The 14,046-nt window shown below is 37.5% G+C and overlaps 2 protein-coding genes across 3 annotated transcripts; one reads left to right on the top strand and one right to left on the bottom strand.

Annotated features, from left to right (window-relative positions):
* Nucleotides 1-203: 203 nt before the first annotated feature.
* Nucleotides 204-1,401, top strand: LOC113688898 (universal stress protein PHOS32). The gene has a single exon (XM_027206719.2). It carries the CDS (start codon nt 302-304, stop codon nt 1,058-1,060), a length of 759 nt encoding a protein of 252 aa, XP_027062520.1. The 5' UTR covers nt 204-301; the 3' UTR covers nt 1,061-1,401.
* A 1,286-nt stretch (nt 1,402-2,687) lies between these two features.
* On the bottom strand, nt 2,688-7,349 carry LOC113688897 (uncharacterized). Of its 2 annotated transcripts, none has more exons than XM_072050932.1 (5): nt 7,113-7,349; nt 5,908-6,338; nt 4,519-5,806; nt 4,232-4,378; nt 2,688-3,434 (listed from the first exon to the last, which is right to left on the bottom strand). In XM_072050932.1, the coding sequence occupies exons 2-5, from the start codon at nt 5,959-5,961 to the stop codon at nt 2,815-2,817; spliced, it is 2,109 nt and encodes a 702-aa protein (XP_071907033.1). In that variant the 5' UTR covers nt 5,962-6,338; nt 7,113-7,349; the 3' UTR covers nt 2,688-2,814. The 2 variants fall into 2 exon arrangements, with proteins under 2 accessions (XP_071907033.1, XP_027062517.1); XM_027206716.2 differs by having other exon boundaries at nt 7,181-7,349.
* Between the last annotated feature and the right edge of the window lie 6,697 nt (nt 7,350-14,046).

The following is a 14,046-nucleotide window of genomic DNA, read 5'->3' as shown; positions in this document are numbered from 1 at the left end:
TGCCCCAAAAAAAAAAAAAAGAAAAGAAAAAGAAAACTAATTGTCACTAGTTACCACAAACAAAACATATTCCACAACCCAAACCAACCCCCCCCCCCCCCCCCCCCCCCCCCAAAAACAAAAAAAAAGAAGTCTTCTTATTAGTTGTTCTCTATTTGTTTGATTATGCATCTCCCTATATGTATGTGTATATATATTAGTATGAGGCTTAAAATTGCATGGTAAAGATCACTACAACCTTAGCAACTTTGCAAAGGCAAAAATTAAATCCATACAAACTCAAGCAACCACCACCACATTCATGAGTTCTCAACAAGAAAACGACCACCACCACCCCAACCTCCTTCCACCGGTCCAAGTCAAGCCTCCGCCCACCTCCCCAGCCTTCTCAATCACCTTCTCCACCCCAACATCCGTCAGCCCTTTGACCCCAACCCACCGCCGTATCGCCATTGCCGTAGACCTCAGCGATGAAAGCGCTTTCGCCGTGAAATGGGCAATCGAAAACTACCTCCGCCCGGGCGACGCAGTCATCCTCCTCCACGTCCGCCCGACCTCCATCCTCTACGGAGCTGACTGGGGGTCCAGCACCCCCACCTCCACCGTTACACCTCCATCCTCTCCTTTCCAAGCCCACGCCACCTCTCACGACCAAAAACTCGAAGAAGATTTCGATAACTTGACGAACTCGAAGGCCACAGGCTTAGCACAACCATTAGTAGAGGCCCACGTGCCATTCAAGATTCATATAGTGAAGGATCATGATTTGAAGGAGCGGCTGTGTTTGGAGGTGGAAAGGTTGGGGTTGAGCGCGGTGATCATGGGGAGCAGAGGCTTTGGGGCGTCGAGGAAGAATAGTAAAGGCAGGCTTGGGAGTGTGAGTGATTATTGTGTGCACCATTGTGTGTGCCCGGTGGTGGTGGTGAGATATCCTGGGGACAACAATGAAGGCAGAAATGGCGGTGTTGAGGTTGTGAAGAAGACGGCTGCCGTGATTAATGAGGCGGTGCTCCACCCTCTTCCAGAGGAGGAGCATGAAACGAACGAAGAAGATGCATGACCTGTTGCTATAAGAAGTTAGATATGGTTTTAACAAAAGCAGATGTTTGTATTAAATGAATTCCTGTTTTCCCCATTATTTTCTGATTTTGATCACCTTGCTCTTTTCTTCTCCAAAAAAAAAAAAAAATCTTGGATTTTCAAGTTGTCCGCATCTTTGTTTTTGAATAGCACCATAAGCATAGTATGTACTACATAGATATACAAATGTACTGTATAATATACAGTATATGTGTGTATAGGTTAAATTGTCTGTATAACATAGCTTTTATTCAGAGTTACCTCAAGAGATGTAGAATTGGATGATATTTTTATCCTAAGGCAGTGATTAACAAGTCAAAATACTCGAGTTTTCCACAGAAGCAGAGCAATTTTAACGTTTCTCTTTCTCAGAATAGGGTCCACACCGCAAAAATCACCTAAAGATTGTATAGGAATTACTGGAAATCTGGAATGAGAAACACTTTAATTTCCACCATTTTGGTTGCAGTGATTATAAAACATGGGCAAATGACCGAAGTTTCCCATTTTGTTTGCAGTGATATCTGCAGAAAAAAGGGATTCTGAGGGAATGGAGCCGGGAATGTAATCTGCCTCTTTTTTCTGTAGGATCAGTTCCGTTGTATTCATAATGATGCAAAATTTGTGTATTCTTCTTTCTCCATCCAGAGGGATTATTATGTTGTCATTTTCACCACTAGATTAGGAGCTTCCTCGTTTGAAAAGCCAGACATGACTGCTAGTTTCCTGCACTCTTTTACGTGTTTATTCCCCGAGTTTCATTCTGCACCAGTCATTTTGTTTACACCAAATGTTGTATGTCAATTTACAGCAAAAATTTATAAAGAATACAACAACCGAACTAGGGCTGCAAACGAGCCGAGCCGAGTCGAGCTTTGAGCTAATCGAGCCGAACCTTAGCTAAATTTTATCAAGCTCGAGCTCGAGCTCGAGCTCGACGAGCTGGCAATTTTCGAGCTCGAGCTCGACTCGAATCAAGTCGAGCCGAGCTCGAGCTCGAGCTCGAAAAAAATAAAAAAAAATTATTTTATTTTTTTAAAAAATAAATAAAATAATATTTTTTCTAAATAAATAAGAAAATATTAAGGATATATCCGTAATTTCACTATGAAAATAAAAAATAAAAAATATATATATATAATATACGTAATTTTATTATTAAATAAAAATAAAAATAAAAAAATATATATATATATTCAAGCTCGCGAGCCGGCTCGCGAGCTAACGAGCTTAATATTTTGAGCTCGAGTTCGAGCTCGAGCTCGACTCGAGCTCGATTAATGTCGAGCTCGACTCGAGCTTGACTCGAGCCGCTCGCGAGCGGCTCGATTCGTTTGCAGCCCTAAACCGAACACAATTGCACCAACCCAACAAGCAACCACTCAAGAATATATTATGGGAGAGAACAAGATCTCAAGCAGGCTTGGATCAATCATTATTCCTCTAGGGCGAGTAAAAGCACTGGTTTTAAAAGCATTAGGAGCCCAGACTGGTCGTTCAAATATGACCCATTCCTCAAATCCAAACGAGAACTGACATATCTGCATACACTTGTATGGGAGTGATTTTCAATGGGTTGAATATAGAAACAAACACAGCAACCTCAATAACAGAAATAGAACTCCTCCATTATTTCATAATCCTCGCACCAAAAACTATGACGACTAAATGGGTGACAAGTAGCCCGACTAATAAGAGGAAAAACAAAGTCAAAACAGCAACAAAAATTCAAATTTAAAGAGCAGCAATAGTTCCCTCACTGCGGCTTCTGCGCATGGAGAGTTCAGATCTGAAGCTCAGAAGCTTGTTGCTAAAATCATACACCTGATTCTGCTGAGTCGCTGGCTTAGTTCCACTAGGTGGCAGTCGCGCATGCCTGCTCTTGGAAGGCTTTGACAAGGCTGTTGCTTGACCCCTACGACCGTGAATTGACGATGATGCCACCTTGTTAGCAGCACCATGAGCACCCCTGCGCATCGCCTTGGCGTCTGCTTTGAGGCCACGATCAATCTGATAAGCACTAATACCTAATCGAGCCGACCTATCTGCTGTGTCCTTCATTGTGCCAACTTTAATAGGTTGCCGATTGAAATATGTTAAATGAGGAACAAGGCCTTGTAAGTATTTTTTCACTTGCTCATCACCAACATTCTTCTGGGCTGGGTTCCCTTCAAGGCTAATTGCTTGTAAAGAATTATAATTAGCAGCGAGCTGGCCCAGACACTTCGTTGTTGAGATTTTGTTGAATCGCAGGTCCAGAACATTCAACTTAAGAAGTCGATGAAGACCTTCAACCTCACTAATTTTATTACCGGCCAAGTAAAGCTCTTTCAAGGAGGAACAATAAGCAAGGCCTATTCACAATAAGAGGAATTGAGTACACAGAGACTACAGAAATATGCAAAAGCACACAAAATTAAAGCAGGTGACAAAACTTTGATGAACAGTTCTACACTATCCACATCAAAGGAAAAAAAGGAACACACCACAAAATAATAAATAAATAAAAAGGCAAAACGCAGAAATGAGAATCTTACCGGACTAATGTACAGTAACAGAATACATGCCTAACAATGAAATCAAGAATTTATTGAGCTCCTCAGTCAAAGTAAATTACCCTCCTTTCTTACTTTGCAAGAGCAAGTAAAATGAATTCTCGACCACCAGTATTTCATCATCCTACCAACTTAAATAATTAATAAAGCAGGCACAAGATTTACATTTTTCAGAGAGCAATACCACACAAATAAAGAATGGAAAACGGACAATTTTCACCTTACTTTTTTTTTTTTTTTTTTTTGCAACAGATGCACTGAAAGTGCAAAAAGCTTACCACAAAAAACTAGCAAAAGTTGTGGTTCCTAGTTGAGCAAGTTGGAAGCAAGCTAAAAACCATGCACATACTTGTTACCAATCATTTTTGATATGTTAAAGAGTTCTCCAATGGTTTTAGCACTGACCTCCATGTGAAATTTCTTTACTTTTATATATTTTTACCATGTCTAATTCTAAGCTTTTATTTGTTTGTAACATGTCTATTCTAACCACTACTCAGAAGAAAGGACTTTGAATATTCGGTCCAGCAGTGCTCTATATGCCAATTATGTCAATCGCATAGAAAAGAATAACCTCAGAACAATGTATTACATACCATGACCGATTCGCAGTATACGATTGTAGCTTAGGTCAAGAACACGTAGGCGTGTAAGATCTCGCAAGCCTTCAATTGTGGAGATGTTGTTTTTTGATAAGTTCAAAATGTGGAGTCCTCGAGGGAGAGATCCAGCAGTTATTCTAACTGGTGAATAACATTTAGAGTGAGATATTGATAGTCAACCCACAATTCAGCAGAAAGAAAGTAAATCCTATTCACATGAGATAGTTCTGAACCAAAAGAAGGAAAAAACAAAAAGTTTGATAAGCTGGCAACATTCTTACCTATGGCATTTCCAGATAAATTAAGTGCTTTAAGGCTAGAAAAAGCACTCAGAAATGGAATAACAACCAAGCCATGATTAACCAGCTGAGCAGCAGTGGCTGTGGGACTCAATGAAGAGATATATTTTTTTACAGCTTCCATGCCAGGATTGACCTTACCCTCTATTGATGTAGCAGGGACATTCAAAGAACTTTTGCCTGTTGATACAACATGATCTTCTGAAGCAGGTAATTCGTTAGACTCTTCTAAAGGACTGCAGTGCTGAAGATCAATTACCCATTCCTCAATTCGTTTAATCTTGAAATCCCTGCTCGGTAACTCATCCCACCGGCGAGATGAAGAATTCCCGGAAAGATGATTATCCATGTTCACTTCATCTCCCATGGGTATAATCCAGTCTTTTGCTGAACCAACATAGTTATAGGTAACAAAGTTGTCATCAGCAGGGTTACCACAAGCATTTTTATCATGAATAGTACTTACGAGATCACTTCTTGCCTGATGCTGCAATAATTCTGTTCCTACTTCATGCATCAAGATATCCCTCCATCTTGAATCTAGAACATTCAGATCCTCAGCAGACCTAGAGCGAGGTAAATGGTTCACAGTGGGCTGACCAGAAGAACTGATGTTGGGCAAGGAAATGGATCTCACAAACACAGGGGGCGTACGAGGTGTATGTTCACCAGATAATTGAGCATCAGAATTCTCATGAGACTCCTTTTCCCTATCTGGTGTATGTTCACCAGACAATTGAGCATCAGAATTCTCATGAGACTCCTTTTCCATATTTGGAGCATCTCCCATGGAAAATGTAGATCCAATGTTGTCACAAGTAGCATGAACAGAATCAGATGGAAGAGTTTCATGAAACTGGTTTAGCAGACTAGTCCGAGAATCCTTGGCTCTGCTAGGAACAAGAGACCCACAGTTATCAGGAGAACCATCACCAGAGAACTGTTGATCTATCTCATCTTCAGAGCCACTACCACCAGAATCCCTCCCTTTCATGTCTAAACCACTTCCTAAAGACTTAGATTTCTTAATAAGTGCAGCCTTAGGAACTGAAATATCACAGACCCTATCAACCTCCTCTGATTTAGAGTCGGCCTCAACAGCACAGGTATCTTTTGGACAATCAACAAAACTGCTAAGAGTATCTCTCTCAACCTTCAACTTTGAGGAGGAATTTTCTGCTGTCAAGGAAGTAAATTTCTGCAGGGCCTTGTTCTGTGAACAATCTTCCAGGTTCTTCTGCATTGCTTCAGCAGATAGATGAACAGTTTTCTGATCCAAAAGATAACACAAGTTAGATGGAGATTAACAATACAAAGAGATAAAAGAACAACACAACCCCACATGCTAGTTTCAAAGTTTTATCCACTAACCTTCTGCTTGTGCGACTGCATGTGAGTGTTGAAGCATGAAAACCTAAACATCATTGTAAGTTGACGGTTACTCAACTCACATGAGAAACTACTTATTTTGCAATCCTAATCACTATTAACCAAAAAAATTCCAGCTCAATTATGAGCACAAGTTTCTAATACAAAATTACATCATATACTGTTGCGAGAACTTAGCCGTGGGTGACCTTAGCCATAGTCAAGCGATAAACCCTCTGAGACACGGCACAACCTCCAGATGTATGATGATGTTGATCTTCCTAAAACACATGGTGATAGCACTTTCTCATAACAAGCACCCCACACCTGCTTAGAGGTGCGAGAAAATTTTGATGTCGTTGAAGCGGCCAGACTGAAAGAAGATCTTTGGAACTCTAAGAACTATATCTCTATTATGCATAAGAGACCACCACCTGAAAAAAAGAAAAGGAACAACATCCATCAATAATCGTCAGTATACAGTAAGCAGATAATATCTCAAGCAAAACAAAATGAAGCTATGCATGAAATATCAGCAGCCATTCTACATGAAAACATTTAGAAGTTTCAAAATAAGGAAATACAAGCTAATCCAGAAATCTACTTGATGAAACATTATGGTCCTCAGAATTCCATAGCAAAACTAACTTAAAATGCAACTAAGTAACAACCAAGAAACTTCTATATTGTATAGAACAACTGTTTTCATTCTCATTTTCCTAGTCACCTATCAACTAATAGGTAAAGGGGCCTCAAGTAATTAAGTCCATTATTAGACATATGGATCGAGACACTTTCTGTTTCAAGAAATCAATCACAATTATAAAAATTTATTAGCTGCACAAAACCTTGAACATCTCAAACCTCCAGTAACTTGAAATTTCCAGTTCATCAGTATTTGAGATAAGTTTCAACAAGAAAAAGGTTTCCAACATTAATCTAATTTTGAGCAAACAGCCAGACCAATCCTATACAAATATAAATTATACTGCAAATAACCATATCCTAATTTCCGCGGAACACCAAAAGAACCCACTTCAAAGTAAAGATATTAAACCCATCATTAGGTATCAACAGAAATTTCAAAATCGAGCAAACCAAATTAAACAGAATAAATCATTAGAAGTTTAGTAAATTCACTTAAATTAAATCAAAAACACCAAACATAAAAAAAAAATAACAATCAGACAGGCACTGAAGATTCTGACCAATAAATTCAAGCCATAAATCCAAACAAATCGATTAAAATTTGTAACAATAATAGTAGAGATCTAGCCTCTTCTTAGCCAGGTTTTTCGTTTTCGCAAGCTGCGCCCCCTTGATACTGTAGATTAACCGGAAACTGAGAGAAAAAATTGCGAGAATAATATAAGAGAAAAGGAAAAAGATTACAAAGAAAATAATTTTTTTCTTTGCCCTAGCAAACTTTCAAGAGTAGCCCGTGTAAAGCAGTGAAGCAAATTTGGGCGAGTTATATAAAACTGAACGGACGGTTATGATTTGTTCCGTCACGCCAATCTGAGGTAATATCTGATGACTCAGATTCCATGCCGGAGATTTCCAGAATTTATTCTTCTGTCCTATATTTGGTCAAAAAATTTTATTTTATTTAATTAGTTATATTAATTTTGCTTAGGATGTCAATGTAACTATTTTAGGACTTTAATGGGTAATCACATTGTATTTATTCAAGTTGTAAATCCTTCTTTTGCACGTATTGCATGTATTTAGATCTGTTAGTGCAAAATTTTAATATTCATTATTAATTTATAGATTATATGAATTTTTTGCTCTCATCGAAAAAATAGAAATAACAAATTTTTAAAAAGTTGAAAATATACAAAATAAAATTAACTAATTTGATTGTGAGAAACAAAGGTGACGGAGGGAGTTGCAGATATTGGATTAAAAAAACATTTAAGTTTTGATAAATATATTAGTCAAAATATTTTTTTGGTAGTTAGAGAATATGTGGTTGCTAACTCGCTACCTTCTCATATTTGACAGGACTAGAGAACAAAATTATTATACTATAATTATAAAGTTCTTTTGAAAGGATTATCTTTTAAAAACTTGTTATAATTGCAAAGGATAAATAAGGGTGAAAACAGATCTAATCGAATTGAATACCCTAATTTTTAATCTTATTTAATTGTTTTAAAAGCTTTGAAATTTTCATCAATTTTGACTTATTTATTTGCTGACTCGAAGCAGAACGGATTTTTATCAAATCTAGCTCGATTTAAGTAATCAATGGCTTATATCTTTCAAACCTAAGAGAAATATAGAAGATGCCTATGGGGTAGGTTGGAATTTCATTTGCCTCAAGTCCGAAATTGGAAGCAAATTCGTTGGCCTTGTAAGTAGGGAAGCATCAAACCATTTGGTGGCTCTTATTAGATACGGCTGGGGTGGGTCAGATACGTTTGTGCCTAGCGTTTGCGTGACTTTGAACTTTGAAGGGATGCCATGTTGCGAAGGGAACGCAGCTTTCAAGAAGATTTAGAATTAAGAATCGTGGTTTGTGGATAGGAAATCGTTTGGGGTAATAATCATCCTGAGTCATGACCCATTTTGGAGGTTTCATAAAGATGTCAATTAAACTTCAACTGAATTTCGGGTTCTTTTGGCTCTTGTCCTGCAAGGCTGCAGCCACAATGGAATGGACACGGATTATTTATCGGAACTAAATGCAGAATGCCTTAACATATAGTTGCACAGCCGTGAGTATCAAGGCACAAGTGTAGTGCTAAGAAACATCTTGGTTGGTGATGATTGCTCCTGCCCTTTGCTATTCACACTTTGCAAGGTCTATGTTAAAGAAATTTTTGAATTGTTAAATTAGGTTTCATAATTCATACGGTTTCATTTTAATTCAAAGGAATGAAAGCATGGAAATGAAATAACTCGCTAAGAACGCTTTTTAAAAGATTATGCAATACGATTAGATCGAACAAATCCTCCTGAAATCAGAGTTAATCACATAAGTCTCCTCCTATTAGAGTTAAACCTCACAACATACCGTTCAAAGAAAGATTTTAAATCACTTATCACAAGTTGATAATCAATTTACTTTTGACACATTAATTTGTTGAGTGAGTATTTAAGACAACATACCGTACTTTTTTTTTTTTTCTCAAGACGACAATTATTATATAATCTATCTATCTTACATTATAGGGGAAGAGGAGTTTAAAGAGATTTTGTGTTAAGAACTAGTAGGTATACCGACTTACCTCACATACAAGTAAGTAAATATTCGATTTTGCAAGGCAAATGTTAGTACCGTCGCATTTATTTTTAGGGATAATTGCAGAAACCTTCTCTGAGATTTCTGATATTAGCACTCACTTCCCCTATAACTTCTAAAATTGCACTAACCTCCCCTAGGAGGAAATTGGACCTATTACTAACAATAAATTGTATGATTTTACTTTTATACCTTAACTAATTGCAGAAAATTAATGAACGAATTTTAGAAAAGAATAATTATTTTGTGTCAACAAATTGAGTGACTAATTAAACTAGATTACCTGTGAATTTTAGCATCATTAGTCATTTTAAGCAAAACTAAGGAATGGTGCCAATTGAGAGAAGAAAACAGCATACATGTTTCCATATTATATTTTTCAAACCAATCAATTTAAGTCTAATTTTATACAAGTGCAAAGAGGAAGACCATTAAACAATTTTGGAGTTTCTACTAAGTAAGTATAAAGAGAATTTGCACAAATGTATATGCTCAAGTCATTTTTGTTTGAAAATCTTCTCTAGTTCAACCTATTACTACTTCTTAAGTTGATACATCTCTTTTCATTAATACAGTTATAAACTCTGTAATCTGGAAATATTGGTAGCAAATTTAGTATGTGGTTCTAATGCACTTACTGCAGTTTTCATTTACTAAAGGCAACTTTATCTTATTAGTATGCACTTTTAATTACTTGTAACTAGGCTTATCTCATACTCGGTAATTTTTAGTGATGCTTAAGTATACTATTAATTAGCTGATTGTTTAGCATTTTTTTTTTGTATATGATTGGTGCTAACAATATAAGTAGTTGTGTTACCCTCACAAATAGCTATTCACATTACTAATAGAGCTATTCACATTACTAATAGAGAGTTTTAAAAGTGACGTGTATTCTTTATAAACTTTACTGCAAGAACTTGGATATATAGTCATTTAATTAGTCGTTAGTATCCACTATTACTTCATGTATTGTTGGTAAATTTTATTCAATTGCACTTACACCCCTTGAATTTTACTAATTCTTAATAGCTTTTCATATTTTGTCATTCTTTCTGTTAATATAACTTGACAAGCAGCATAAAGGGAAAATCTGGTTCAAATTTATTATCTCACTTCTTAAAAAAAAAATTTAATGGTAACATTTCTGGATTGAATCTGCAGCACAAACCTTAAGTTGTGGTAAGTGTTATTTTCTAAACCATAAAAGAGGTAAGTGTTAGTGTTAGAAACCTCAGGGGAGGTTTATGCAATTTTCCCTTATTTTTATCCTAATACGTTACTACATCAACTAGCACCAAGTAGTTATTGCTTACTCCCATTACTGGCTACTTCCTGCAAAAATTTGGTTTAGTTGATGACGTACAATCAACTAGCACCAAGGGGTTTGCCCTTACCGCTCAACCAAATTACAAATTCTTTTGTCCTGTGAATTAATATGTTATCACTAAAAAGTAGGATCAGTGTTTTGGTGAAAAATAGCTGCGGTGCAAAGGCATTTCTGTTGGAGAGCAAAAACCTTAAAAGCCAATAAAAGCACATATGTTAGCAAAGTTGGCTGTCCAACTAGTCAGTGCATGGGAAGGAAATTTTCGCATGTGGCTTCAAGAGAGTGCACAAAATGATTACAAAGCAAGTAGGGGTATTGTATCAACCCTTGTGATATCAATTTAATGCAATCAAATTGATTTTTGACCAAAAAAAATAAAAGAAAGGGAAAATTCGAAAGTCGAAAATAGGAAGAATTGAAATTATAAGTGTAATTTTTTGGGAAATTTGTAGTTTAAGTATGGGTTACTATTCATGGATTAAAAAAGGTAATAAATTTGTAGCTAAATGACTTATTAAACTTATAAGAATGCATCTTCTATTGAATTGCAAAATATACCTTAATGAATGAAAATGTGCAATTGGTTAAATACATATACACATCCTAATGTGCTCATGTAAATCGAGATATACGTACTCGTGTAATGCATGTGCACATACCCGTATATGCACTATGAATGGTATTTCATAATTTTATTTTCAAAAAAGAAATTTAACCATCTATGAATGGTATGCCCATTAACAAATTTCCCAAAAGAAACTTAAAAGTGTGAAAATACATGGATGTAAATTTGTAGTAAAATACCTTGGATGTGAAAAATACATGGATTTGAAATCGACATCATAAAGAGAGAGAATGTAAGAGAGAGAAGCTCTGAGAGTGTACGGAAACATGGAAGAGGAACTGAAAAACTCAGATCGACGAGATGATTGTAATGAAAGAATGATGGACGGTAGTGCCAGATGTGAACCCAAGAAGTTTAATCGCAGATCTTTAGGGGAAGTTGTCCCCAACCCGAGCCCAGATCTGAGAATGGATCGATATCATTTTGACAGGTGCCGAACCTGTGCAATAATAATTACTAAAAAGTCCTAATTACTACCACAAATAATTATAGAACAAATCCAAGTACTGGAGCAGGGACCCTAGGTGTGCAATGGGTTACTTGATTCATCCTGTTCCCGAAAAGTTTGCTTGATCCGATATACCAGAATTGTCTATAAAAATATTAATTTTGCGTACAATGGCAAGTAGGGTCGATTCCATAGGGAGCGGGTAGGAAATTATTTCTTTCCAAATTAGTAGAATGAAATTGGGGGATTTTCAATGGGAGGCAAATAAATAAAATAAAAATAAGAATAAAAATAAAGCGAACTAAATTCAGAACTAACTCACAAAGCACAATTCACTAAAAATAGCAATTAATAAAAGTTCTACCCAAAGGATCAACTGCTCAGGTACGGTCCAATTAAATGATCATCGATGCAAAGATATTTCATTCATTCGTCACTAGATTGGTTATAGCTATCAACAAGTTCTGACAACCAGTTCTTCCTTACTTTTTCGACAGTCAAGATACGACCGTTGACTGCTTCTCTAACCAGATAACAACCCTAGATACGACCGTAAGAATTTAATTACCCAATTGCATTAAAACTAGAAGAACCCAACCCTAATCAATAAACACGCTAAGAGGGTTTATTTAAATCAGATCTTGCGTTTCCCCATCATAAAACCAATTATGGTGGTTGCCACAAGGTGTTAACTAAATGAACAATTACGGATTCTATTTAATTAACGTGGCAGTAGGCTATTAAATTAAATCAAATACCCGACCGTTGATATTCAATTAATAAAATACCCATGAACAATTAATTCAGAAAACGCACGAATAGTAACGCATTGGAAGAAATAATGAAAGCTTGATTAGATCTCACAGATGTGATGCACCGCGCCCTCGCGTCAACCTTTGGGTAGAGGAGGGAATTAGCCGCGCCTCATCGTATCAATCACGCGTGGGTTGATTGATTTCATCCACGTAATTGCCAAAGAATTAATTGCTAACGAATTGGGAAAGATGAATTAATGAAGGAACAAAAGAGAAAATTCCTGAATTTCTCTTCCTGTTCTTGCGTCTGTCCTGGAGCAAAGTCCAGAAAAAGGCTAAAAGCTAATGGAATAATTGTACAGAATGGAAGCCGCAAGTCAAAAACGGCTACAGGGAAGGGTCAAAGAAATCCTCTCCTCAACCTACGTGATTCTGGCTCTTCCTCCTTGCTACCGAAGAAAACAAAAGGAAAAAGCTTCTGACACTCAAAAGCAAAAGCTAATTTTTCATCAGCTGTCCATCTGGTCCTTCTTATTCTTTTCTATTTGAAGCCACCGCAGGAGAAGTCCCAGGGTTAGGGGGCCCACAACTTTTGTTTTAAAGGTTCTAATCTAGTGCTTCGGGTTCACGTGGATCACGGTCTGTCTTTTCGATAGCGTCTATCTTTTCTGGCGCGGCCACGCTCCGAGATGAAAGATCTTCTGGAAATTTGCCTCGCGAGATCATTTTTAATGCCGACCACCTACAATTCACACAAACATCAAATATGAGTGACATTCCAATTCTTAACACCATGAATAGCCCAAATTAGGACAAAATAGCACTGCAAAATGTGCCAAATAACTGCCCTATCACATTTCTCACCACGCCCACTCCTCCAGCATCGCCGTGGGTTAGGAGGTCCTTCCTAGAAGCTCTGAAGGAGAAACCAAGCAAACGGGACTTTTACGACGGCCCTAAGGAGGAAATGGAAATAGCTGAAGAAATTCTGGAGGAAGAAAGGGATTTGGGGAAGGAGGCAGAAATTGCAACCTCAAAATTCCCGAGAATAATAATAGAACAAGGGAAGAATGCTGACTTCTGGAAGCCGTGGAGGAAGAGTCTGATTGTCAAAGTGCCAGGATGAACAGTGAACTTCCGCGCTTTTAAAGTGAAGCTGAGGGAACTTTGGAAGCTAGACCAGTATTTCAAACTAATAGACCTAAAGAATGGCTACTTCATTACTCGATTTCTCAACAAAAAAGATTATCAAAAGGTTTTAGAGGGAGGACCCTAGATGTTCCAGGGTAACTATGTCGCCATAAACAAATAGAAGCCAGATTTCAGGCCAATGAAAGAGGATATCAAGACAACACTAGCCTGGGTCAGACTGCCCGAATTGCCGATTGAATATTATGTTGAAGAATTCCTCATGAAAGTGGGGAATATGGTAGGCAAGGCGGTGAAGGTGGACAACCAAACACTGGAGGTGGCTAGGGGAAAGTATGCGAGGATTTGTGTTGAAGTGGATTTGAAAAAGCCACTAATACCTTTTATTTGGGTGAACAATGACTTGCAAGTGATTGAATACGAAGGTGTGGATGCAATCTGTTTTGAGTGTGGCCAATATGGCCACATTGCTGCTAACTGTCAAAAGAACTCCGCTAATGGAGGGGGCAACAATGCACAAGTCAGCCCTGTGGCTGGGGAGGGACATCGGACAGAGGCGCGGGTAGCACCGGAGGCCAACCCCTA

The sequence above is a fragment of the Coffea arabica genome, chromosome 5c, assembly GCF_036785885.1.
Source record: "Coffea arabica cultivar ET-39 chromosome 5c, Coffea Arabica ET-39 HiFi, whole genome shotgun sequence".
NCBI lineage: Eukaryota > Viridiplantae > Streptophyta > Magnoliopsida > Gentianales > Rubiaceae > Coffea > Coffea arabica.
The sequence above is the reverse complement of the archived record's forward strand: the minus strand, read 5'-3'. Positions and strand labels throughout refer to the sequence as shown.